The 22,873-nt window shown below is 48.5% G+C and overlaps 8 protein-coding genes across 8 annotated transcripts; 2 read left to right on the plus strand and 6 right to left on the minus strand.

Annotated features, from left to right (window-relative positions):
- Window positions 1–80: 80 nt before the first annotated feature.
- Window positions 81–2,925, minus strand: F4813DRAFT_351073 (WD40 repeat-like protein). The gene is made up of 9 exons (XM_049242369.1): window positions 2,217–2,925; window positions 2,103–2,142; window positions 1,907–2,055; window positions 1,729–1,854; window positions 1,654–1,674; window positions 1,442–1,603; window positions 1,329–1,388; window positions 1,149–1,261; window positions 81–1,102 (listed from the first exon to the last, which is right to left on the minus strand). Exons 1-9 carry the CDS (start codon window positions 2,280–2,282, stop codon window positions 301–303), a joined length of 1,539 nt encoding a protein of 512 aa, XP_049102099.1. The 5' UTR covers window positions 2,283–2,925; the 3' UTR covers window positions 81–300.
- Window positions 2,926–7,126: 4,201 nt separating this feature from the next.
- Window positions 7,127–9,461, plus strand: F4813DRAFT_314423 (uncharacterized protein). The gene is made up of 3 exons (XM_049240915.1): window positions 7,127–7,378; window positions 7,496–7,792; window positions 7,856–9,461. Exons 1-3 carry the CDS (start codon window positions 7,351–7,353, stop codon window positions 9,388–9,390), a joined length of 1,860 nt encoding a protein of 619 aa, XP_049102100.1. The 5' UTR covers window positions 7,127–7,350; the 3' UTR covers window positions 9,391–9,461.
- On the minus strand, window positions 9,462–9,793 carry F4813DRAFT_314424 (uncharacterized protein). The gene has a single exon (XM_049240916.1). The coding sequence runs from the start codon at window positions 9,752–9,754 to the stop codon at window positions 9,533–9,535; it is 222 nt and encodes a 73-aa protein (XP_049102101.1). The 5' UTR covers window positions 9,755–9,793; the 3' UTR covers window positions 9,462–9,532.
- A 491-nt stretch (window positions 9,794–10,284) lies between these two features.
- F4813DRAFT_314456 (Yip1-domain-containing protein) lies at window positions 10,285–11,786 on the plus strand. Its single transcript, XM_049240917.1, has 3 exons — window positions 10,285–10,529; window positions 10,638–11,220; window positions 11,349–11,786. The coding sequence occupies exons 1-3, from the start codon at window positions 10,457–10,459 to the stop codon at window positions 11,596–11,598; spliced, it is 906 nt and encodes a 301-aa protein (XP_049102102.1). The 5' UTR covers window positions 10,285–10,456; the 3' UTR covers window positions 11,599–11,786.
- Window positions 11,787–11,973: 187 nt separating this feature from the next.
- On the minus strand, window positions 11,974–13,666 carry F4813DRAFT_401105 (uncharacterized protein; the record flags this gene model as incomplete). Its single annotated transcript, XM_049248360.1, has 2 exons — window positions 12,139–13,666; window positions 11,974–12,065 (listed from the first exon to the last, which is right to left on the minus strand). Exons 1-2 carry the CDS (start codon window positions 13,529–13,531, stop codon window positions 11,974–11,976), a joined length of 1,485 nt encoding a protein of 494 aa, XP_049102103.1. The 5' UTR covers window positions 13,532–13,666.
- A 177-nt stretch (window positions 13,667–13,843) lies between these two features.
- On the minus strand, window positions 13,844–15,386 carry F4813DRAFT_351082 (ETC complex I subunit conserved region-domain-containing protein). Its single transcript, XM_049242370.1, has 3 exons — window positions 14,672–15,386; window positions 14,450–14,554; window positions 13,844–14,373 (listed from the first exon to the last, which is right to left on the minus strand). Exons 1-3 carry the CDS (start codon window positions 15,241–15,243, stop codon window positions 14,313–14,315), a joined length of 738 nt encoding a protein of 245 aa, XP_049102104.1. The 5' UTR covers window positions 15,244–15,386; the 3' UTR covers window positions 13,844–14,312.
- Window positions 15,387–16,573: 1,187 nt separating this feature from the next.
- F4813DRAFT_351085 (BAR domain-containing protein) lies at window positions 16,574–18,968 on the minus strand. Its single transcript, XM_049242371.1, has 6 exons — window positions 18,477–18,968; window positions 18,299–18,380; window positions 18,154–18,236; window positions 17,495–18,089; window positions 17,307–17,438; window positions 16,574–17,246 (listed from the first exon to the last, which is right to left on the minus strand). Exons 1-6 carry the CDS (start codon window positions 18,509–18,511, stop codon window positions 17,211–17,213), a joined length of 963 nt encoding a protein of 320 aa, XP_049102105.1. The 5' UTR covers window positions 18,512–18,968; the 3' UTR covers window positions 16,574–17,210.
- A 374-nt stretch (window positions 18,969–19,342) lies between these two features.
- Window positions 19,343–21,910, minus strand: F4813DRAFT_387008 (glycosyltransferase family 2 protein; the record flags this gene model as incomplete). The annotated part of the gene is made up of 3 exons (XM_049246501.1): window positions 19,343–21,590; window positions 21,638–21,804; window positions 21,872–21,910. The coding sequence occupies 3 exons, from the start codon at window positions 21,908–21,910 to the stop codon at window positions 19,343–19,345; spliced, it is 2,454 nt and encodes an 817-aa protein (XP_049102106.1).
- Window positions 21,911–22,873: the final 963 nt, after the last annotated feature.

The following is a 22,873-nucleotide window of genomic DNA, read 5'->3' on the forward strand; positions in this document are numbered from 1 at the left end:
TCTGGGGGCTACCAGGCAATATGGTTATACTATAAATTGATTATTAGGGTTATTTACATGGCCTGGACTGGCACGATACACGGTCGAAAAATCTAAAGGAAAAGCTTAAGGGGAAGCATACTAATGAGTTATCAATACTGTCACTCCTTCAAGTTAGTCGAGACTAGCATGTTATAATTTATACGCTCCTTTACTGCTATGCAAACTCGATCAGGCATAACCAAAATTAAATGGCCGTAACTCAATATATTGCTAGTATATATAAGAGGCATTTCGATTAATTAGAGCAATATCCAACCCTTAATTCGGTCGTTCTTGGCTTGGCTTCTTTTCTTTATCTTCCATTTTATCTTTTTTATGCCATCGCTCCAGGATGATGGCTAAATTCTTGCTGCCAACAACGACACACCACTCGCCGCCGGTGCTCCAAGCAACCTGGCGTCCAACGAAGTCCTTAACAGTAACGTTGCTCTGCGAATGCGCTCTGATGGGTTCCTCGACACGTGTCATGTCGTACTTTAATTCCCACTGCTCCAACGTCTCTTGCGAGTAATTTGTATTGACATCAAGGTGCGTTTCGACGTCTACGCTACCAGTGCGTCCTGACGCGACCGACTCTCTGTCGCTAGCAGCATCCCTAAGCTTACTAACGGCATCGCCCTTGTGTCTATGCTGAATGGGCGCTAACCACCCCGGACGTTGGATTGGCTGAGTCTTATCACGAGTAGGATCTCGAACTTCGCCGATGAAGTCGTGATAACTTCCCAGGCGTGCCAAATCCCAGAAGAAAATCATAGCCTTCGCATTGCCAAATGCTAGGACCGGATGCTTGTCTTTGTCGTGAAAGAGCTTGAAGCGAAGGTAGAATTGGTGACCACAATGAGGTGTCCAAAACTCTAATAGGCGAGTATACTGAGGTGGACATGCTGATGCTGTCGCAGGAGAAAAGGCAGAACGGGTCAGGCGTTCTGTGTCGCTCGTAGTTGGCGCCTCGGACATTTCAGGGGGAGGATCGTGAGATGAGAATCCCTCAATTCGCCACAGCACAATTATATCCTCGTGGCAGGCTCGTGAGAGAATGAGATCACCAAAGAAAGCCACACTTAATCTTATTAGAGTTTTCTCGACAGTTTTATAAGGTGACTTACCAGTCTACAATACCGCTGTGCACCTCCGAAGTGAAGAAATGAGGGTAATGTATTACTATTGGCTTCGAAGGGGTTTTGCCACTAGGTTCAGGAGGCAAGTCAGGGAGCGTCCACTATAATATGTTAATAAAACTACCTAAGTTCACATGTATTGCTAAAATCTGATGTGAAATCTCTTACCAGACAGATAACGTTGTCATGCCCAGCAGAGAGAACATAACGGCCACCATTGTGAAATGCCTAAGAGGGGTTAATATTCAAGGGGGCCACTGGTGCGGCGTTTGGAGACATACCACCGTTAACAGTCCCGATGAGTGACCTTCACCAGCAAGCAGGCAAACACATGGTTGCTTAGAGTGCGCAGGATCGAGACTCCATATTCGAACGGTAGTGTCTTCCGACGCGGATGCAATCAGGAGGAAATTTGTTGGGCATGTGGCAAGGTCATTGATTTCCTCCACGTCTTGTCAGTCTGGTATTCTAACAAGCTTGCTTTTAAACTCACTCCTCCGTGGCCTACGAGGACCTATATGATATTAGCCGGGGAATAGCTACGATCGTGTATAAACGTATATCTGACCTTTACTAGCTTACCCTGAACAACGTCGTAGACCTTGATTTTGGCGTCCCTGCCAGCTACACATAGATACGGTACTTCGGTTTCGGGGTCCTTAGTCCAAGTGCAACTACAGTTTAATGCATCTTTCTACATTTTTATAAGCTACAATGGCGGCAACATAAGTTGCAGCGGAACTCACATCATCGTCCCTAAAGAGCTGAACAAGCTCGTAAGGAGGTGTAATCTTGCTGGAGAGTCGATATATTACGACATGCTTCTTGCTAACTGCGGCGAAAACTGGATCGTGTGTGACGTCCCCGTATGGGTAGAACTTCACGTCAAAGAATTCTGGTAGGGGTTAGGACGTCCTCTAGAGCGTCGAAGAGATGCCTTACCTGTGTCTTGGTCATCTGATGCCAAGCTCTGGGAATCATCCTACGAGGTAAGAATTAGTTTATACCCCCACACCCAGGCCGAGTCCGAGACATATCGGCTTCGGGAAGCCTTACCTCGAAACCGATGGAGGCCTTCACGCGTGGGAGGTCCCACTCGTCACTGTTGGTCGCGGATGGCATCTCGAAAGAGTATCTTGCATACTTATCTTTCAAGTTGATAGGCTCGGTCTTAGGAGCGGGGCCGGGTTGTTATGAGAGTAGTGAGAAGGCAGGGCCGAATGATTGAAAGTGAAGCTGGGATTGAACCATTCAGGGGTCGTTCCCAAGGTGCGGCTAGGTGTTGACTGAGTGTGTGTGTGGATACGCGAATTTCGTGAGAGCCGGTTGAATTCGTGATTGTTGATCGTTTGATCGTGGATCGTGAAACCTCGATGCTCGACTACCTTGACATCTTCGGAGCGATCGGATTACCAATAATCAAATCCTGAATAGCTTCTCGAACTATTGTGGATTTAAGATAATGGTACCCTCGTTCAGGGTATTTTTGTTCAGTAATCAATTATTCCAGAACGAAGAGAGGCTGCATTGAGGGTCTTTGCGCCGTAACTAAGCCGCACCGTAGACTAAGTCAACGCTAGACAAGGTTGTGGCTGGAGCTTACCATATTATTCTGGCCTACCCTTAAAATGGATAAAATGGAGCAATGTGGACCTCCCCGTAATACGGGGTCTGGCTTGGCTCTCGACTGCCCTATGCTTCTTGTTCAATATGGTTTAATGGTTTAATGGTTTAATGGTTTAATGGTTTAATGGTTTAATGGTTTAATGGTTTAATGAAAAAGGGTACCTGCCTCTCTACGTTATGCACCTAGAACCTAGATACCCACTTGGTTGGATTGGGAACTTCTACATAGTACATATGGTTGGATACATGTACCTAACGCAGTACATGCAAACCTTGCACAGACCCCCATGATTACTGGAACTTTTGAAATTCTTTCTGGATGTCGTTTCGAACGAGCTCCATCAATACGGCCGTTCGACTGCTTGTATGCCAGGGTACCTCCAAGGTTTATTTGTCTCCAACCTGGAGTACCCAATTCTAGTCCAATTGTCGTTCGCCCTAAGCCGTTCAGCTGCTGGCTTTGCGATGAAGCCTAAGAAACTGGATAAGGAATCCTAGACTCCGCTTAACTTAGTGGCCCGTAGTATTGAAAGGGGACCCTAGCAAGGCGAATATACTCATTGACACACCCCCATGAACGAAAAGCGAAGAGTTACATGCGCGACTCGGTGTTCAGCATTCAGCATTCAGTCATGCTGACTGATAATGCGATGGACTATATTTCTGTATTCACATGCAACAGGTTGTAAATGTTGTAATTGCGCAGCCTATGAATTTTCAGATGATGTATGTAGATGTATGTAGATGTATGTAGATGTATGTAGTGCATAAAAATCGCTACACTCGAATGCAAGCCATTCTATTTCGTTGTTTCGTTGGGAGAGATGACGATGTTGTGTCATGCAAATAGCATAATAGTGCCACGGTATACGGCATAGCTTCCTCTTGGATTTTGCCCTTATTTGGTGTTTACGACTTGCAGTTTGTGTTGATAGGCACGGCTGATGCTGATGATAATACCGTTACGGGGTTTTTCCGACTTGGCAGCGCCCTTATAGAATATCCCCATAACTACTAAATTTATATCCCGGCAAGCGTGGAAAGCAGATATGTTTTAGTTAGACTGATTCTACGTGCGGACGTGATTAAGCAAGCCATCAGGACTGACGCAGGTACATGATAATTCTATAGCATGTAGATGTAGGTATAGGCAACGCCATCAAGGGATGAACTACGGCCACATTGCCTCCTAGGGGAAATAAACCAGATTGCAAGGCCCAATCAGTGCTCGCCGATGAGCAAGACCGTTCAGGGCAACTCAAAATCACAAACTCTGATGGGAACTCTTAATATATATTACCCCTGTCTACTGGATTCGATCTTGTAAGAGATTTCAGGTCTTTACAATCACAAGTGGAATTCGGTAACTTGAGCGTGTTCTCGATTATTGTCCTTAGGCCGTATCTTTTGATATTCAAAATCTACATAATATGAATTTGTCAATTAGATGCTTTCTCCGCACTTCCGTAGTAAGCAATCCTGTCTATTCGCTAACCACAAAAACTTAAGTTGCTATTATGCAAATAGGATCATGATATGATCACCTTCTCTATCAGTATGTACATATACCCACCACCTAAGAGCTTTGTTCGCGATGGAGCCGGTAACTGAAGACAGTTATGAAATATAGCAACTATGTATAGCAACCATGTATAGCAATACCGTACTACATTAAGACATCAAGAGTCTTCGACAACTCGACAACATTTCTACGTGAAATACCGACAAATTGCCGAGCGGGAAAACCTCGAAGCTATCTTCAATCCTAGGCTAAAATAAATCCTAGCAGCAGATCCCAGGGACCCGGTCCACCTATTCGGGATCGTTTAGATTTTGCAGGCTTCGAACGCACTAAACTTGGTTATCTTCTATCTAAGCTCAGCTGCGCCGTACTAAAGTCCCTTCATAAACTTGATAACCAAACAAAAACCACATCTTTAACGTTGGTTCAGCCCTTGTTAAGTGTACCTAGGTATCTAGGTACCTAAGAACAGGTAGAAATGGTTATCAATTCCACTGGATCCTTGCGGCGAGCCTCTATCTTGCAAGCCATTCCCGAATTGTACTGAAGATCCCTACTTATTCTGATATCATTTTGAGTCTCGCGCGAAATCGAAGGCTTGAACAAATACCTAATATGACAAAATAGTAAAAGGGTTTAGCTTGTAGCTTGTAAAAAGGGAAACTCATACATAGACATTAAGACATAATATATTTACACGTATAATAGGAATAAAAAATAGCGAACTCTCTCTTGTTAATCAAATGTTTATTATAAACTAAATTTATGACGTGTGAGTTGGCTGCAAGTTCCGTTGTGTGGAATGGATGCCGATTAGACCAAGAATCCGCCTAAAATTTAATGCTATAGGTGTACATGCATAATGTACCTACATAAAGGTGCCTTGGGACGTAGTGCTTTCCTAACTTCCTGTCAGCATGCATGATACATATGTAATTGTACAGTTGAAGATATTGAACTGTTAGGTACATAGTATGTATACTACATGTATCATATGGGGTCAGACAGGGATATTCGTATGTACATGATCCGCAACAATTACTGATATGCTTAGTGTCTTTGCTTTTCGTGGGCAACTGTCGATCACTACGTAAACAAATCCTAATAGAAAAGTTCGGTTTACGTGCGTGCATCTGGACTGCTAATGGGAAATAGGAAATGGGAAATGGGAAATGGGAAAGTACCTAACCTAACCTATAGTTAAAAATATAATACCTAGAACACTATGTATGTACCTATGTACACTTATCCCCGTAGCACAAGGCAACAACAATATGGCCCAAATACAGGCTACCTACGGTACATGATAGAAAAGTCGTGGATTCTCTTGTCAGAGCCTAGACTTTGAGAAGGAAACGGTAAGTTATATTCCCTTTCAGGGGTTCGCTCATGAGGGACCCCTGCAAATAAACTGGGCGCCGAGTTGAAGTTTGGACGGAACGCACGGGTGCGAAACAGGCGGGAAAGTTGGGCATCTGTAACATACATAACATGTGGAATACATGGGGTTACCTATGGGAATTGGATGCATGGTGTGGTAATATGTAAATGCTAGTAAATGTTAGTAAATGCAGTAATGGAATGTACATATATTGTAGTAAAAGTTAGGTAAAAATGGAAGCCAGGTGTAAGGAAGGTACATACCTACATATGTAAGTACATACATATACCTAGGTACCTCATAAGTCAAGTATTAAGTACCTAGGCACACTATTATGGCAAGTATCATCCAAGGTGGAAGCAGCCCTTTTTCAACATAGCTTGGACTTGAACGCAGCTAGAGAATGCCGTTACGCTACCTGCATTGCCGAGCACTTCACTTACATATAAGTACTAAACTATACATTAGCGAAACTATATTTTGTCAAGTCGTAGCTACCTTAGACCTTGCCTTAGACCGGCTTTCCTGCTTTGCCGGTAGCATTGGCAAATGGGATTGCGTCCTGCAAATCTGGCGTAAGAGCCTTAAAGACAACACAGCAACCTTCTTCGAATTCAACCCGATGTGTTTTGATGCCGGACTTCTAACCTTGCCTACGCTCTTCTCTCGCAGCTACACCCATTAACCCACTAACGGCTGTTCAAACATATGGTATATCCCTCAGTATCCTTTAGACTAATTACAAATCGACCCTTCGTTTGTTCATTTTCACCCTCCACTTCGCAAACCCAAGCCCGAGAAGAACGGGACCGATCGTTATATCAGAATATTAGACCTGGACTTATTATCCCCGCTACTCGTCACCCGTCACCCGTCACCCGAACTCCGTCAAACACGTCCAACACGTCCAACAACTTTTAGACTTCTTGTTACCTTTAGATGCTCGAGTAATATAGGCCTCTTATTAGCTCCAGCCCTACGCTCGCTATATGACAAAGCTGGTCGTTCTGGATGTCCCGTCTGGTTACCGCTGTCCGCCCCGTTCCCCATAATCGGTACACTTACTCAGTGGCTACCATTGCTTCCTTGCATTGCGTATGCCGGTCCTTGTTCACCTCTGCACCGAGCCGAGAGACTAAAGGCCGTTGTGACACCACAATCAACGTCCCTCTTAGTTGGCAAGTTACTGCGACGTGCGTAGAAGACATTTGACGGCTTCTTACTACCGTCTTTCCGCGCGAGACGACCGCCTCAATCTCGCCATTCTCTTCCTGAACATTACACGAAACCTGTTCTAGGGCCAGCTTGTATGACTTATCCACCTATCCGACGGTGACAGCGGGATCTTGGTCATACAATACTCGGCTATCCAGAGACACCTCGTTGGCTCGTCCACTTGAGCCTTTCCGCAACTGTCCTAAACAGCCGACTACTAATTCAGTCGCGAAGCACGAATTTCGGAACTTGCCATCCCATTAGATTTGCTTCTAGAGCTCTGGTGGGACACGACGTCCTGCTCGTCCCCGGGTTTTTGTTGGCGCCCTCCGAAACAAGCATTTAGCTGGTGCTGTTTGACTCTTAAAAAGTCTTGGCTTATGGGTCGAAGTTGGATCTTTTCGTTGAACAGCAGTAGCATCCTCCAGTAGTGGACATCGAATCAAATGGAGCAGACTTTTATGACTATCCACAGTTAGTACCCCTGATGCTCGGGCATGACGGAGACACCATCTTCCAAGGCAACACGCTCCGCCTTGCGCCGTTCATATTCAACTAGCTGAGCCGCGACTAATAATTATTACTCTACAGACCTGTCGCCCGACGCCAACATCCTCTTTGTTTCTGAGTCCATCGTCGATATTCTAGGGTACCAGCCGCAAGCTGTACAAGGCAAATCATGCTTCGATTACTTCCATCCGGACGAGGTCCCATTCGCACGCTCCGTACACAGCAGGGGCGTTCTTCTCGACAAAGCCGCAGTTTTACACTACGCCCGGATTATGTCGAGCAATGGCCAATGGGTAAGCTGCGAGTGTTGCTTTACGATAGTTCACGATGTTTTGGTGGCTTGCACAAGTATCTATAGACGTGGTGAAAGAAGTAAGAGTATGTTCCAGATGCCTTATCACGTCGTAGATTAGGTCGTGCCAGCTACTAACGGTCACCCAGGACGAGCGATAGAAGCACCCCATATCCGGCGAATATTCTCATCTTCGCCGAGAGACCCCCGGTATCATATGCTTGAGCATCTATCGCCTAAATTCAAGATGCAGCCTATGGAGAGGGAGCCACGTGCCGCTCTCATACTCAACAGGTTCACTAGGACCTTGTCGGTGATGTTCGCAACCAACGCCGTTTCTTCGATTCTTGGCGTAAGACCGGATCAAATTAAGGATAAAAGCTTCTACGAGTGCATTGCGGAGAACTGTCTAGCAGACGCCATTAAGTGTTTAGAAAGCGCCAAGGCCAACGACTCTATTGCCTATCTTCGCTTTTGGTATCGTGATCCCCGAAGAGACGAAGATTTCGAAGATGAGGATGACGAAGACGATGAAGAAGACGAAGAGGAGATAGGGGGTGAGCAAGATGATGAGCTATCTAAGGGTGGCGATGAGAAGTTAGATGGTCACGTTCATGCTGAAAACGCTATGGACGTTGACCTCGACGAAAGTTGCGGCATTAAGATAAAGACCGAGGCTAGCGTTAGCCCAGAGCTCTCTAAAGCTGCCGTTCTCGCTGATGGAGAACCTCAAGCTTTTACTCGGCCATATCAAACGTCAGAAGTAGCCTGTCACCAGATTCCGAATTCGGCTATGCGGGCAAATGGGCGACGGAGGAGGAACCGAAACCCAATTCCTACATTTGAGCTCGAAGCCGTTGTGTCATGCACTTCGGACGGACTCGTGGTTGTGCTGAGAAAAGCTCGACCACCAATCCCTTCTCTCCATCCGCCTTTACTTCCTGTCGATTTTGAGAATGGCCTCTTTGCTGCGCCTTGGAGCGAGCAACCCATCCGGCCTTATTACCCCCCGGAACATTTCTACACGTTCCGGCCGCCCCTTCTGCCACAGTACATGCCTCTACGGGAGCATGTAAAGGCAGCGGGAGGGCCGCCAGTCGAACAGCTCATGAAGTCGATCCGAGACGTGGCCGTATTTGCATGGGCGCTTGTAGGCATCAACGGGAATTATGCAGCGTACGGCCGCGGAGTACCGAGAGAGAGCTCGCAACCCCACGACGAATTACCAACGTCGGATTCTAAAGCACCGATGCCGCCGCATATTGGCTTTGAATCGCAACCATCCCAACATTGGGGAGGACATTCTCCACCTGAAGGTCGTCTGATCGAATCAAACATGCCTCCGGATGGAGGTTACGTGCCTGGCTTTAATGCCGAAGTATCACAGAGAGGTTACGGTCCTACTTTAACAAAATATGACAATAGGAGTCCTGGCTACTCAAGTCTACCGGGGTGGCCGCGCCCAAGGCCGTACACGCCTGGGATCGAATCCTGGCACCCGTATCCTCAAACACAACTGCCGTGTCAACCTCCATCATCTGGATTCAATCAGCACTCGGCGGAACCGTGGGCGGAAGCGTCGGCTTCGTATTCTAGACAGCATGCGAATAATCAGGCAATACACACGACGCAGGCACACGAATTTAGAGATAGCTCACGAGATTACAGAAACATGTGGTCGTAGGGTCAAGGACCCAGAGTATTTATTTTTTTTGGAATTTTGCGTATTATTGAAGCGGTTACCACTAGCGTAGGTCTGGTTCTCCGGCCCGGCTAAGGCGTTCTGGAATAATCATCAAGAGGTATTGAGCTAGGGTGGCGCATATTTAGTAGGCTATCATATTATGCGACACCTGGTTCACATGAGAGACGGTATCTGCATATGGGGTAATTTCGAGGGAGATATTACAAAGGGGGTTTTCACGATTGTTACGGCGGATGTTGAAAGATGAGAGAACATCTATAGTACAGAGATCCAGGCTCTGAAGAACGAACAACAAGCGCAGAAAAAATTTCGAGATACCCGCGCTGGATGTATGTTGTCGCATATAATTAGCAAAGAATAATGCAATATTTGTTGAAATTAGTTTCTCGGGTTGGATTTCTATATGTGACTTTCCTCATGCAGCTGTAATGACACAACGGGATCGGGATCGGTATCGTTATATAGGTGGAGTGTTGTTGGGGGATCGAACCGGTCGAACGGCTCGATTATCCGTTGAGAGTGATACCTGTCTTGCTTGAATCTTCTTTTAATCTTCTTTTTGCAAAATGCCAGAATGCCAGGAGCAGCACATTGAGTGAAACAGAGTTGAACCATGGAAATTTGTGGTTGATACATATGTACCTAAGGTAGGTAGGTAAGTATCTGCTGTCTGCATTACGTACATGCATACTTGGTGCATGCGTTTAGGTGGTAGGAACGAAGTCCATATGTACTACATACAATGTACATCCATGAATTATAGACCCACATTGGGAGCTTGGACCACATATAGCTTAGACTTAGAATTGACTTACTTAAAATTGACTTAGATAGAATTGACACGGTGGTACCTCAGCTGGCGGTACCTGAAGCTCTAAGACGAATCAATCAACCAACTACATGTAATCGACGACTTTAGACGCAACGAGCTCAGGGTTCTTGCCTCTCGATTTCGACAGAAAACAATAGAGAAATTATTGAAGAAGACATTGCAGCATTCGGGGAATAGCCTGCTGTGCTATACATTCAGCACCTACCGCCTAAAATGGCAACGTCCAGCCACCACCACTATGACAGTCCCCAGATCGAAGACGACGACCTGATCGATCCCGACGACGGTAAGTTGAGCTATGCCACAGCTAAAATCCATGGTTTCCTTCTATGCTATTGTTATGACTGGTAACTAGTAACTGGTAACTGGCAACTGGTAACTAACACAAACCCAGCGGACCTCAACGACTTCGACGACCCCCTCTCCAACGCACAGTCCCAGCGCGAGCCTCTCACCGGCAACATCGCCTCGTCGTCGTCGTCCCGCGCCCCCAACAACGAGTCCTTCCTCTCGTCGCGCATGATCCCCGGCGAAGACCGGCGCGCGCCGCAGAACACCATCGACGAGTCGGTGTGGGACACGCTGCGCCGCGACCTGCTGGCCGTGTGGTCCAAGATGCGCGAGGTGCTGTACCCGCGGTACCTGTTCGGCGGCACCATGTTCGAGAGCGCCGACGGCCTGCGCGGCGCGTACGCGAACCTGCGCGGCGCCGGGCTGGCCGGCGCCCGCGACGAGCTGACCAGCCTGGCCGGCAGGGTCTTGGATCCGGAGAGCCTGCTCAGCCAGAATAGCATGAGCCCCGGGCTGCGCGACTGGGACCTCTGGGGCCCGTTGGTGTTCTGTCTGGTGCTGTCGGCGCTGCTGAGTTATTGCTCGGCCGAGGGGCAGAAGGATGTGGTGTTTAGTGGGGTTTTTGCGATTGTGTGGATTGGCGAGGCGGTGGTTACGTTGCAGATTAAGTTGTTGGGGGGGAATATGTGAGTATCTTCTTCGTCTCCTTCTTCGTCTCCTTCTTCGTCTCCTTCTTCGTCTCCTTCTTCTCCTTGTTCCCCTATTCCTGTAACAACTGTTGGGATAGCCGTAGGTGCTAACAGATACGTGACAGCTCCTTCGCGCAGAGCGTGTGCATCATCGGATACACCCTGTTCCCGCTGGTCCTCGCCTCCCTCATGTCGGCCCTCGGCCTGCCCATGATCCCTCGAATCCCCGTCTACCTCGTCTTGGTGGCCTGGTCGATGGCCGCGGGCATTAGTATCCTGGGCGGGAGCGGCGTCGTTAAGAACCGCGTCGGAATCGCTGTTTACCCCCTATTCGTGTTCTACGTCGGGCTGGGATGCCTTTGTTTCATCAGCTAGACGCCGTGCGTGTAATAGAAACGGGATAGGCCGGTTAAGCCAGGAAGCCAGGAAGCCAGGAAGTCAGGAAGTCGGTTATGATGTGGATTTGCATGGGTTGGCGTGCGGTATTTTACAAGGATTCTATATCTTTTTTTTTTCCCTCTTCGAATATCGTGCCTGCTTCCTTGTATTCTAGGTCTCGTGGTATGATCAAAATGAATCGTGGCGTGGTTATAGCCGTCTATCACGAGGTATTCTAAGATAAGCTATGCGTATTGTCTTTTGGGGGTACTTAGACACAGATCTTGGGAGGAGTTTAGCGGAATGGATTAAGGTAGGGTGATATAGGAATAATGATCAAAGTGTCTGATGCCGTCTAGTCTTATAACTTGTCTACTCGACACCAAACTTTGATACAAGATTGAAGGCAGACGTGTCGTGAAACCTCTGTAGGGAGTGTTTGTGGTTTATATTGCTCGGGGTATCTACTCTCGAGTCTTGTAAGAGACGACAACAACAATAACAATAACAACAACAACCATAACTACTACCACCCACCATCCCTCCCATCCACCTCCTCATCCTCGCCCTCATCCACAAACTCCCGCACCCAACTATCCGCCCCCCCTTCCCCCTCCGGCTCCCCTCCCCCTCCCCCATCCAACACCTTCCGAAACAACATCCTCGCCCTCCCCTGCTCGTCCCCCCTCCTCGCCAGCGCAGCATGGTCCTCCGCCGTCTCGGCACGCGCCCGCAGCCCATCCTCGCCACTCCTGCCCTTGCCTTTCCCCGTCCGCTTCCCCCTCTCTTCCCCCGACACGCGGCTACCGTCGACGACAAGCCGCGCCGGCAGACACAAATCCCCCACGAACAGCGCTAGATGCGCCCGCAGCCGCAACAGTCCGCGGTGCGCGCCGTACGGCGCGTTTTCCATCACCTGGTCCATCTGCTTGGCGACTGCCTCGGCGGCAACCAGCGCGCGCGTGCGGATCTCGTCGCGCGCCGCGTAGGTCGCCTGCCGTCGTCTTTGGGCTTGGAGCTCTCGCTGCGATTCAAACGTCTCGTCCGAATACGCCATGTCCACGTCAAATCCATACCCCCCCTCGTCTTCGTCTTCGTCTTCTTCTTCTTCTTCTTCTTCGTGGCCTGGATCTTGTTCTTGTTCTTGTTGCCGCTGGAGACGATGCGTCGCAGCCCGCATTTCCGCATCGATGTTGTACACCTCGATGCCGAAGAGCGCGGGCCAGAAGTCCAGCGCGCTGGTGAGTTGTGGCCGGTGCGGGTCGTGCGGGTGTTGCTGGATGAGGGTTTCGAAGTAGGATCTTACTTTGTCGACGTTGGCGGCGGAGCCCCAGCGACGTAGTTCGTTGTCCCGTCCCTGCTTATATCTGAGTTGGCCTTCTTCTGACTCGCCATCCCGCATGAGGATCTCGGAGCCTATAGCCCATAGCCCGGCCTGGCGGATATCTACGTCCTTGGTCTGCACCAGTAACCCGAAGGCACGCTTCGCACGCAGGATGTCGCCCTCGCCGAGACAGCGGTGCAGGATCGCTGTTAACGTGCTTAGATGCTGTAGGCGCTCCGAGTGCTGCTTTGACGTAACGGCCTTATCCCGCTTCTCGGTAGCATTTTCATTGTCTTTGTCGACATCGCGCTTCCTGTGGCCCTTGCGCTCGGGCTGGATCGGCTTGTGCGGGAACAAGGGGTTTGCCTTGGACGGTATCTCCTCTGTGGGCGACAGTCCAGCAACGGCGAATTGCCGAAGGGTATCTGGCGTGTGGCTAAGGGGGTTGATAGAGTCTGAGGGGAGACGCGAGGAGGGCGTGTCCCATTCGGATTCGACCCAAACTTCCTCCTCATTTTCTTGGCTCTCATCTTTTTTCTTAGGTTTGTTTATGCGATGATGTGCACCGAGGCGATAGTTTGGCACCGGGAGAGCGAAAGGTCCCATGATGTTTTCTTTTACTGTTATATAGACACTGTTATATAGACATGGGCATTAGGAGATGTCCTGAATTATAATGCTTTTTAATCGGTGGTAATTAAGAAACTTTTGGTTGTCCTGGAGAAGAATGTTAACGTTGTGTTCCTCAAAGTTCCTCAAAGTCAGCTCCAATATTTCCGAGCTTCTGTGCTATCAGAACATTCGATCAGAACCTTCGCGGGCCGAGCCGCCCATGCATTAGCGCTTGCTATTCCCAATCATCACCATCGCCGTCGCCTTTCACTATCTCCTTTTTAATTATAATAATATTTTAATTTTATTAGGTACTTAGTTATATATTGTGCTATGGGTCTCAAGGAAATCCTGCCTTATGTGGTAGCTGTTTATACGTCCTTTCCCCTCTTCCATTCTAGAGGCATGTCGATGACTACGGGTTCAAACCTACGGGGTATTCATCATATGAAGCTCGAATAATTCAAAGTCTTACCATCTCCAATAAATCATAACATATTGAGATTCTTCGATAAGCCAGGCTCGGTAAGAGAAGATTCAACCAAAAGTAAATGCAACAACACAGCTTTCCCACGTTCAGACGGTAAACACGACATTGATCTCTAATTCATGCGGTGACAGCATCAAAAGTCAAAAGCGTTTGATAACGTAAACCGTCTTCCGTATGTACATGCTTTTATCTACCGTACACCTGCCCCGCGGTACACCGCCACGGAAGCAATTTACGGAACTTCCACAGCGGAGCAGAATCTCGGCGATGCAGATCCATCTATTGCTAGCCGCGCTCGAAGTAGGTCCACTGGCCCTCGGCAGGCTTCTCCTCTAGCTCCTCCCATCTGCCGTCGCAGTCAGCTACACTGCAGTTCGTAGTTCCCTCAAGTCAAAGAAAGGGGAAGAGAGTAATAAACTTACACCTTGTTTTCTTGCATGATATCCACAAGTCGTAACTCGTCCTCGGCCACTCGCACCACCTCCTCGATCAGCCCACCTCCGATCTTGCTCTCGATTTCCTCGATCCTATTGCCCTATCGTCAGCAATGCCTCCTCGCCTAATCTGTATGTATATATACATATATATATAATATAAAATTGACCCGGGCTAAGACATGAGAGTAAGTGGACACGGCAACTCACTGATCAGCAGTTAACTGCGGCTCCGGCTCCCACTGAACCTTATCATTCGGGCGATCCGTCGGCTCGCGCGTAAACAGCATCTCATGCTCTCCGCGCTCCTCCGCCCCCTTCAGGCCCTCCGAGCCAGGCCCCTCGTCCCTCTCCCCATTCCACTCCTCGTACCGGTCGTCCCTCGGCGCCGGCTCCGAGCGGTGCACGAACAGCTTGCCGCCCGACTCGACCTGCAGCGCAAAGGACCCCTCGGCAGACGTCTTGGTGCCGGCCGTCGCCACGCCGAAGCGAGCCGGGTTCGCCTCGGCGATCTTGCGCGCGCGCACCGCCCACTCGGCGTACCCCGGGGGCTCGGCGGCCTCGACGATGGCCAGTCGGTGTTTGGTTAGGGCCTCGACGGACTGGCGGTAGAGCGACGACTCCGGGACGTCTTGCAGCTTCTCGAGCGTGCGCGTGTAGAGGTATAGCAGGGTCGAGCGCGGCGAGCTGTGGGTGAAGAGGCCCGTGAGGCCCGTCGGGGTGCCGGCCTCGAGGTAACGCGCGGGCTTGATGGCCGCGAGGAGTCCGAGTGTCCGCCGCATCGTGCGCAGTTGTCGTTGGCTGCTTCGACGAAATGGGGTATTAATTGGAAGGGAAGTCGGCCCAATTAACAGAATTCGGTTTTCTGGTGTAAAGCACCTCGGTATTTCTTGTGAGAGGTTTAGAAGCTCGAAAACGTCAGAGCTCGGGGTCACATGATATTGTCCAATGAGATTTATCGAATTATTGTATGTAAGTACTCCTAACCTGCTGCGCTCTTGCTTTGGCCCCAAAGCACATTGGAAGTTGATCCCAAACGCTAACCTGAACAGGCAATTTACGGGTTCGATACTTCAAGTATGTAGTTGCTCTGATTTCTGAGTGCTTCAAATCCCTAAGATAAAGGCGCTGCATACGCTAAATCCCCTATAATTATAGCGCATCACATCCTTTACATCCTTTATCTCGCAACGCACCTCGTCGTATGAAATCCCTAAACAATTACCGGTTCGGCTTACCTTTTCTCTCCTCGCTTTATTTCTTCTATTTCACTTAACAGCTAATCAATTAGTATTTAGTAACTGACTATGCTTTTCCAATCGTGCAATTTAATTGTAAGGTAATATGTAGAAATATTGGTTTACATTGATGAACATGGCAGTGATAAAGTAGAAAAGTTGAGCCCAAAGCACATGAGTTTGGGACCAGCATCCCTCCTACCAAATCCGGTTAGCGTTTGGGTTCAACTTCCAGCACACTTTGGGCCATTCTGCCAGGACTTTCCCATCGCTCTTGCAGCAAAGCGCCCGCACCTACCTCCTCCTCCCCAGGTATGTGCATAGGTACATACATAATCCGTACCCACCCCACTAATAATTCTGCCGCCCCCAACCACCCCTCACCGCCCAAATTCCCAGTACAAAAGAAACGTCTCCCCTCCCGCTCTTAGGATTTTCTTTTCCCTTTTTCTTCTTCATACTTACCTTGTTCGAAGGACCCTCGCTCAAGCATGAGGGCCCTTAAGGGGGAAGACCTGCATCGCACAGCGCGGAGTCGACCCTCTTCTATTATCCCTCGTGGATCGTAGCGGGCGCAATTTTTGTTCTCTTCTCTTTGCGAAAAGAAAAATCTCGTTTTCGTTGTGAGCGGTGCCTTGCGCATCGCCATGAGGAAGATGGCCTTGATTGGAAGCAGAGGGAGTTCGCATTGATGTACCGTCCGTAGTTGCGTAGAACTTGATTATTTTGATTTCCATTCCATTGACGGCTAGATTAGAATACTAATTCAGTCTTCATTTGATTTCGGACCGACCGTCTTTCGCGTGTTATTTACGTAGACTACCTGCTGATAATAGCCCGCCTTATTACTAGAACTAACTACGCCCTCATCATAACTAAACCCTACCTATTATTCTGAACATATTAAATAAACTATTCAAGTTCTATATTGTCGTGCAATCATTTTCATTTCGCAAATCGTCTAGTTTTTACGGGATACAACATATACCTAGGTACCTATGTATCTGGGTAGAATAAGTCACTCATAATAACTTATCATACCAACAACACCCAGTTGTATCCCATATGATCTGAACTGCTAGTTGACCTACCATTGCGAGAATAATAATCTGTCCACCGCGATTCCATCAAAAAATAAAATAGGGAACGAGTATAGTCCTCACATCGTCACATCGTCACATTACGAAGCCACGAGTATCACATGTACAACCTTCATATTTGCAAAACCGTCTCAATTCATCGTCTTCCAAACGGAAGCAGAAAACAAGGCATCAAGGAATTCCGCTAGGGAATTTTTTTGACTGCTTCACTCTCGTCTATATCACACTTGCTCAAACACGCAACATGTCAGATCAAGCAGCAAAAAAAAAAAAAGTAAAAGTAAATAGAATCCTGACAGATCTGCCACCGTCCTTGTAGGCTTTTAGAGTAGCCCGGTCCCAGTCGGTTTTTGCAAAGCCCTACAATGGATATCTTCCGTCGTGTTTATGAGGTTTGCGGGTATCAATCATCTACGAAGCACTCTCGCGGCTCTTGCGGTAGTTGGCCTGCAATGACATGTTAGCTCTAACGTAGATAAGGGTTCAAAAGTGACACCATTAACTGACCTCCTGCTCAACCTGCAGACCCTCAATGATAGGAGAAAGCTCGCTCAAGATCTCGGCGGCCTTCTTGTGGTACTCGAGCTGGGCAGCAACGAGCTCGGCAAGGTTGCGAAGAGGCTCAGGAGTATCCAGAACCTGCGAATTCAATTTAGTTAAAACCCCGCGAAAGCAACAGCCCAGGTGCAACTTACGTTTTTCATGACGCTCACAGCCTCTTCGGTCTGAGTGACGAATTCGTCCTCGGCCTTCTCAATCTCCTCCTGGGCCTCGGCGCTCAGCTCCTCGGCGTGGTGATCCTCGCGCGGCTGTTGTCCGATCTTCCAGGTATTTCCCTTAACACGGGCCTTGACCGAGTCGAGGGTCAAGCGCGCCTTCTCGACGTTCTTGCGCGCACGGGTTGCGAACATCAGGTTGGTGTTCAGGGTAGTGTTCCAGCCGGCCAGGTAATGGCTCTGGATCTGGGCGTCCTGCGCAAGGCGGGCCTCGCCCAGTCGCTCGCTAACCAGCGCATACTTCTCGAGCGCAGTCGCGAGAGGGTCCTCGCCGGCGCCGGTGTGTTGCTGGTGCAGAATCTGAGAGCTTGCTAAGCTGGCTCGGGCGATGGCGTGGGAGAAAGTCTTGGGCTGGGGCTTTGCGGTGGGGGGTGCAGTCAAGGCGGCCTGAGCTTCGGCGGGGGTGGTAGCAGCAGAGAGGAGCTGAACCTTCTCGCTGACGGTACGGCCAAGGTCCGAAAAGCTCTCCTTGAGGTTGTTAGGGTAATCGTAAGGTTCGTGCGAGTATTGCGAGCTATGGTAAATCCAAGTACGTTAGCCGCATTGCGTATTTGGCGCATTACAACATGTATACGTACGTCACTGCAAGCATCTTCTGATGGACTTGCTTTAGGGCATCCACTCGCTTTTCAAGATCGATATAATCAGGAGGAAGTTGGGTCTATAGGGCAATTATTGTTAGCCACAATCGTCAACACCCCCACCTGAGCATCAAAAACATACCTTATCCTCGGCCTGGCCAAGCTGCTCCTTAGTGTACTGAAAAGTACGAGAGGCGAAGGGGGTAATCTGGGAGCCAATAGAGCTAGCATGATATCAGCATCTACCTATAGCCCGCATAATGCAGATACCTTCATAACGGTATTATATGTGGTATCGGATGTGTAGCTGTGTAGCGTACCTCAAGCTGCTACCAAAAGCCTTAAAATTGTCCATGTTGGCGGTTGAAGAAGGCAAAGATGGTATAACAAAATGTGGAGGTTATGGAGGTTATGGAGGTTAAGTTATTCGCTCGAGGTTCGGGTGTTAGAAAATCAATAGACTTGAGAGATGTTTCAAAATGTTGCAGATTCCACATTCTACTTACGAAGGCACATTCGAGTTTGGCGTAATCAACTGCCTAATCAGTTTATCCTTTGCTGGTTTTGTCAGGGGCATACTACCGCTGTCAGCTGGCGGCAGTCACGCTAACTACCCTACTAGGTGTTTCCCGACACGTGAGTTTTTTACATCCACCCCTACATGCGAAACATGTGCGAATTCAAGGAATCAGCTGTAACGCAGCTGCCATGCACTTATAGACTCGTGATGTATATGAAGCTCACATATAGAGGTTAGGTACCTATAATCAACAGTCACATGGGATAAACACAAAGTTCCCATAAGAAGACAAACAAGATGTCACGACCAAGATACTAAAGTCCAAATTTAGTATAACTTTCTTTATTTTGATAACTACCTCCTAACCTAGGTAAGTGCCTACCTTAGGTAGGTACCAAGGTAACTTATCATCTCACCTTATACGTATACCAACAGACGAGAACGATACTACGAGGGCGTTATGAACAATAAAATGTGGCAAGTAATTAAAGAATATGCTTCCAAAAACGCGCATGCAGCCTACCTTCTTATACAGCGCTGTAAATTATTTACTGTCTCCCGGTTAAACGCCTTCTATCGTGTAAGTTCCAAAACTGCCACCATTATGCAACCCGTCCGCCGAGGCCTATTTCTAAATGTGATAATTTATAATATTGAGATTATCCCCTATTTATGTCCATTCGGTCTACGCGACTTCTTGCGCCCCGAACTAGGTCTCTCTTCTTCATCCTCATCAGCATTGGCCGTAGGCGTGTGTGTTGAGATATCCTGCCCGAGAGGACTCCCCCCATTCCTATTACGCCGTTGATGATGCCCTCCGGGTACACCAGGACCCCGAGCCGGAATTCGTGACGAATCTTGACCAGATAGTAAGGATGACAAAGGACCGGGCGAAGGTGCGCGAGACGAAGAGGATTCGGGGCTGCTATCGTTGCTATCGTCCTTATAGCGTTCGGATTGGCCGCCTTCCGGTACCTTAACGTCCCAGCCTCTTTTTTCAAGTTCAATATCGGAGAATTCGTATACTTGACCTGGTGGAGGTATAGCAAACTTCTTTGAATTCTCAATAAACTGATTATACTGGCTGGCTTGTGCCATTTGGTACTTCTTCCGGTCCTCATCTCCCATAATACTTTCCACCCTCCGAGGCAAATAGATCGAGTTGTTTCCAATAGTTAAGAAACTTTCTATCGAATCACGACCGTGAAGAACGTAACGTGAGCTGGAGCCCTCTGGGGTATTGAAGCTGAACGTCGACTCTTCTGGGTATGCGTAGAATCCGTTTGCCTTTTTCTCGGGGGCCGCAAATTTACCCTCGATCTTCTCCGGAGGCAGCACGTTGCTTTTGGATCTTTGAACGGTACCCGTCTTTTTACCTTTGCTCTTCTGTCTTTGCACTTCGGCTGCTGGGATGAAGGTCTCCGGAACGACGTTGAGATCGTCTCCTGTCTGCTCAGCCTGCTCGACAGCTTGCTGCACCGTCGTATTCGCATCGGCAGTAGCAGCGTCCGCACGGGGTCCGCCCCAAGTTCTCTGGCCAGCAGTAAATATGCCGTAGACCATATAGTACCAATTGAAAAAGGGGTTAAGGATGAACATTATTGGGTAGAGCCAAATCTTGAATCGCTTCAGCTTTAAGCCAAAGTAAATCATCATCAGCCAGTTCAGGCCGAGGGAAATAGCAATGAATCCGACGGGAAGCTGATCAATCCTCATAGTTGTCGTCATTATCGAGAGCATCATGATGAAGAAGAGCAAAGCCGTCGTTCGTATCGTATTCTGCATGAATCGCACCACGAGCAAGATTGGGTATCGCTTCCAGAGACGCCAGTCGGTCAACATGCAGACTTCGTTCGTGATGAACCCAAGAAACCATCTTCGCCGTTGCTTAATCAGCGACTTAACGGTCTGCACTGCTTCCGTTTTGCAAAACGCCGAAGTACACATCTGAATCTGGTACCGCTTCTTGGCTCCAATCATGAAAAGATGCGTAAGCCATCGGTCTTCGCCCAAATGGCTTTTCGCGAAGTCAAATAGGTCCTCGCACTGTTCAGCTTTGTCGGCAAAGTAGTATTTGGCCATTCTTCGGAATGCTGAGAATCGCAACATAGTCAGAGCTCCCGGTAAGCAAGTGACCGCACCACACCCCGACTCTACAGTCCTTTCAAACAGCTGGCCGTGGATGTATTCCATATCTTGGAGCAAGGTGATGATACTATGCTTCCTCGTCGTCGAGGTAATGACACCCGTCATGGCTAACATGTCCCTGCTGTTCCCCGGGCTAAGTTCCATGTCGTATACGAAATTTTGCAGACAGACCCTATCTAGTATGCAATCCGAGTCGATGAATAGAATGAATAGGTTGTCGTTTCGCTTGAGGTACTCTTTATAAACTTTGTCGATGAGTTTAAATGTCGACTTTTGACAGTGGCGCTTTCCGCCGTGAGGAAAACGTGAGACCGTAATTCGAGCAGATCGGTATGAAACATCAATACTCTTAGGGTACGATTCTAACGTAAGAGGAACACCAAGTTTCTCGATCGTGTTGAGATACAATTCGTCCTCCTGGTCTCCATCGAACGAGAGAAATACGTGAATGCACGAAGGGGGGTAATCGCAGTCCACGACGGAGTTGATAGCTGTAACGAGGATATCCGGCTCCTCCTTGTAGCAAGGCATAACAATGACGACTTTGGGTGCGGATACCTCATCCAATACTTCTTTAACACGTTTCCTCCTCCCGAGTTGATGGGTGACAAGCTGGTAAACGCAGAAAAGCCACGGAACGGTTAGTAATCCCGCAAAACTCCAGAACGCGAACCACTGAAGAATGTCGACCATGTTGGGCGGCCAGTACTGGGTTATCTGGCTAGGGAGAGGTAGAGTGACGACCATGATAGGCAAGAAGATAAAACTATTGTTTCGTTAGCGACAGTAAAATCGGGGGTTCTATACACATACCGAAGCCCGGTGAACAAGAAACCGACAGCAATCGCTAGCACCCTAATTGTCCAGTGCTCTGCCTTTTGGAAAACTTTGACCAGGCAATACAGAAATGCAGATAACCACAGAAACCACTCGAGAAGGGCCGCTAACATGAGAACGCCCACGATCGCGGTGTAGATTATCTGAAAATGACTATTAGCACACTGCCCGAACAACTAATAATTTTGTACTAGGTGCAAAGCTTCTTACCTCGTGGACCGGCCATGTTTCCGTGATGTCTCGCGCCATCATAGAATTGATCGTGTAGGTTGTCGAACGGTTCTAGGCCGAGGAATGAGAAATGGCAGGGGGATTTTGTAAGATAAATGAATTCCGTCACGCCTGGTTTTCAGGTTCGGATAAGGGCTTTGGGTGTGGCTCGCTTCTCATGCAAGCATCGTTATCACTTTCGAAGAAAAAAGCTCAGTAGTGACAGGTTGTGGTTACACCACAATGTTTATTTGCGGCTACCCGCAGCAGGACGCAAGGGGGTTCCCTCGCCTTGTTCTGTGGCAGTTTAAAAAAGACACGAGGTAAGCTGCGTTTGTATATCCCGTATAACGAGGGGTGTGTTGTGACGGTCTGGTTATGATATATGGTGTATCCTAAACCTCGAGATGAGGTAGCGGCGCCTCCTATTGTTGGTTGAGGGGTGGGCTGACTAGGTAATTGGTTCCAACGGGCAAGGCGAGTGACACGGTAACTCGTAGACAATAGAGATGGGCTTGGGAATGCGTAGCAAGCGGCTGAGCTGTCCTGTCCACTCGCTACCTCCGGTGTCTTCTCGGATCGCAATATTGCTATTCAAATCCGAGCAGCACTTGAGAAGTCCGGTGTAGCACGATGATTAATATATCAAGAAAGTTCCCATCATGTATACAGAAGAAGTTTCTGGTACTGTTTCGAATTGGCGCTAGTGTATAGAATAGAAGTTACATATAGGTGGACGAATGAAGGACTTATGGTAAGTGGGAATGAACGAATATAGTCGCTGTCCTCATCGACGATACCAAGTAGAGTAGCTTAGGTACTAGGCGTCGAAGCGGTTTAAATGGATAATGAGCGCTTACCGGGCAAGGAATACGGATAGCTGGGTTATAAGGTCAGTAAGCTCTTATGTATATTTAGTTGGGCGATGGCTCCGATCTGGACTGGGAGCTTGGCGGAAGGGTACGATGGCCGGTGGTCAGCGGGACCTGCAGGCGAACTGCA

Source organism: Daldinia decipiens, assembly GCF_022478715.1.
Source record: "Daldinia decipiens strain CBS 113046 unplaced genomic scaffold F4813scaffold_7, whole genome shotgun sequence".
NCBI classification, from domain to species: Eukaryota; Fungi; Ascomycota; class Sordariomycetes; order Xylariales; family Hypoxylaceae; genus Daldinia; species Daldinia decipiens.

Excerpts from the sequence above, each read along its gene's own strand:
- F4813DRAFT_351082 (XM_049242370.1), bottom strand. The coding sequence starts at position 15,243 with ATGCGGCGGACACTCGGACTCCTCGCGGCCATCAAGCCCGCGCGTTAC. Across the intron at positions 14,555-14,671 it reads CCGCAGTTAACTGCTGATCA|GATCGAGGAAATCGAGAGCA; the intron begins GTGAGTTGCCGT and ends ATAGGGCAATAG. Across the intron at positions 14,374-14,449 it reads ATCATGCAAGAAAACAAGGT|ATGGGAGGAGCTAGAGGAGA; the intron begins GTAAGTTTATTA and ends CTGCGACGGCAG.
- F4813DRAFT_314424 (XM_049240916.1), bottom strand. The coding sequence starts at position 9,754 with ATGCGACAACATACATCCAGCGCGGGTATCTCGAAATTTTTTCTGCGC.
- F4813DRAFT_351085 (XM_049242371.1), bottom strand. The coding sequence starts at position 18,511 with ATGGACAATTTTAAGGCTTTTGGTAGCAGCTTGAG. Across the intron at positions 17,439-17,494 it reads CTGTGAGCGTCATGAAAAAC|GTTCTGGATACTCCTGAGCC; the intron begins GTAAGTTGCACC and ends TTGAATTCGCAG. Across the intron at positions 17,247-17,306 it reads GTCTGCAGGTTGAGCAGGAG|GCCAACTACCGCAAGAGCCG; the intron begins GTCAGTTAATGG and ends ATGTCATTGCAG.
- F4813DRAFT_314423 (XM_049240915.1), top strand. The coding sequence starts at position 7,351 with ATGGAGCAGACTTTTATGACTATCCACA. Across the intron at positions 7,379-7,495 it reads GACTTTTATGACTATCCACA|ACCTGTCGCCCGACGCCAAC; the intron begins GTTAGTACCCCT and ends ATTACTCTACAG. Across the intron at positions 7,793-7,855 it reads ACGTGGTGAAAGAAGTAAGA|GACGAGCGATAGAAGCACCC; the intron begins GTATGTTCCAGA and ends ACGGTCACCCAG.
- F4813DRAFT_314456 (XM_049240917.1), top strand. The coding sequence starts at position 10,457 with ATGGCAACGTCCAGCCACCACCACTATGACAGTCCCCAGATCGAAGAC. Across the intron at positions 10,530-10,637 it reads CCTGATCGATCCCGACGACG|CGGACCTCAACGACTTCGAC; the intron begins GTAAGTTGAGCT and ends ACACAAACCCAG. Across the intron at positions 11,221-11,348 it reads AAGTTGTTGGGGGGGAATAT|CTCCTTCGCGCAGAGCGTGT; the intron begins GTGAGTATCTTC and ends GATACGTGACAG.
- F4813DRAFT_351073 (XM_049242369.1), bottom strand. The coding sequence starts at position 2,282 with ATGCCATCCGCGACCAACAGTGACGAGTGGGACCTCCCACGCGTGAAG. Across the intron at positions 1,262-1,328 it reads ATGACAACGTTATCTGTCTG|TGGACGCTCCCTGACTTGCC; the intron begins GTAAGAGATTTC and ends AACATATTATAG. Across the intron at positions 1,103-1,148 it reads CACAGCGGTATTGTAGACTG|TGTGGCTTTCTTTGGTGATC; the intron begins GTAAGTCACCTT and ends AATAAGATTAAG.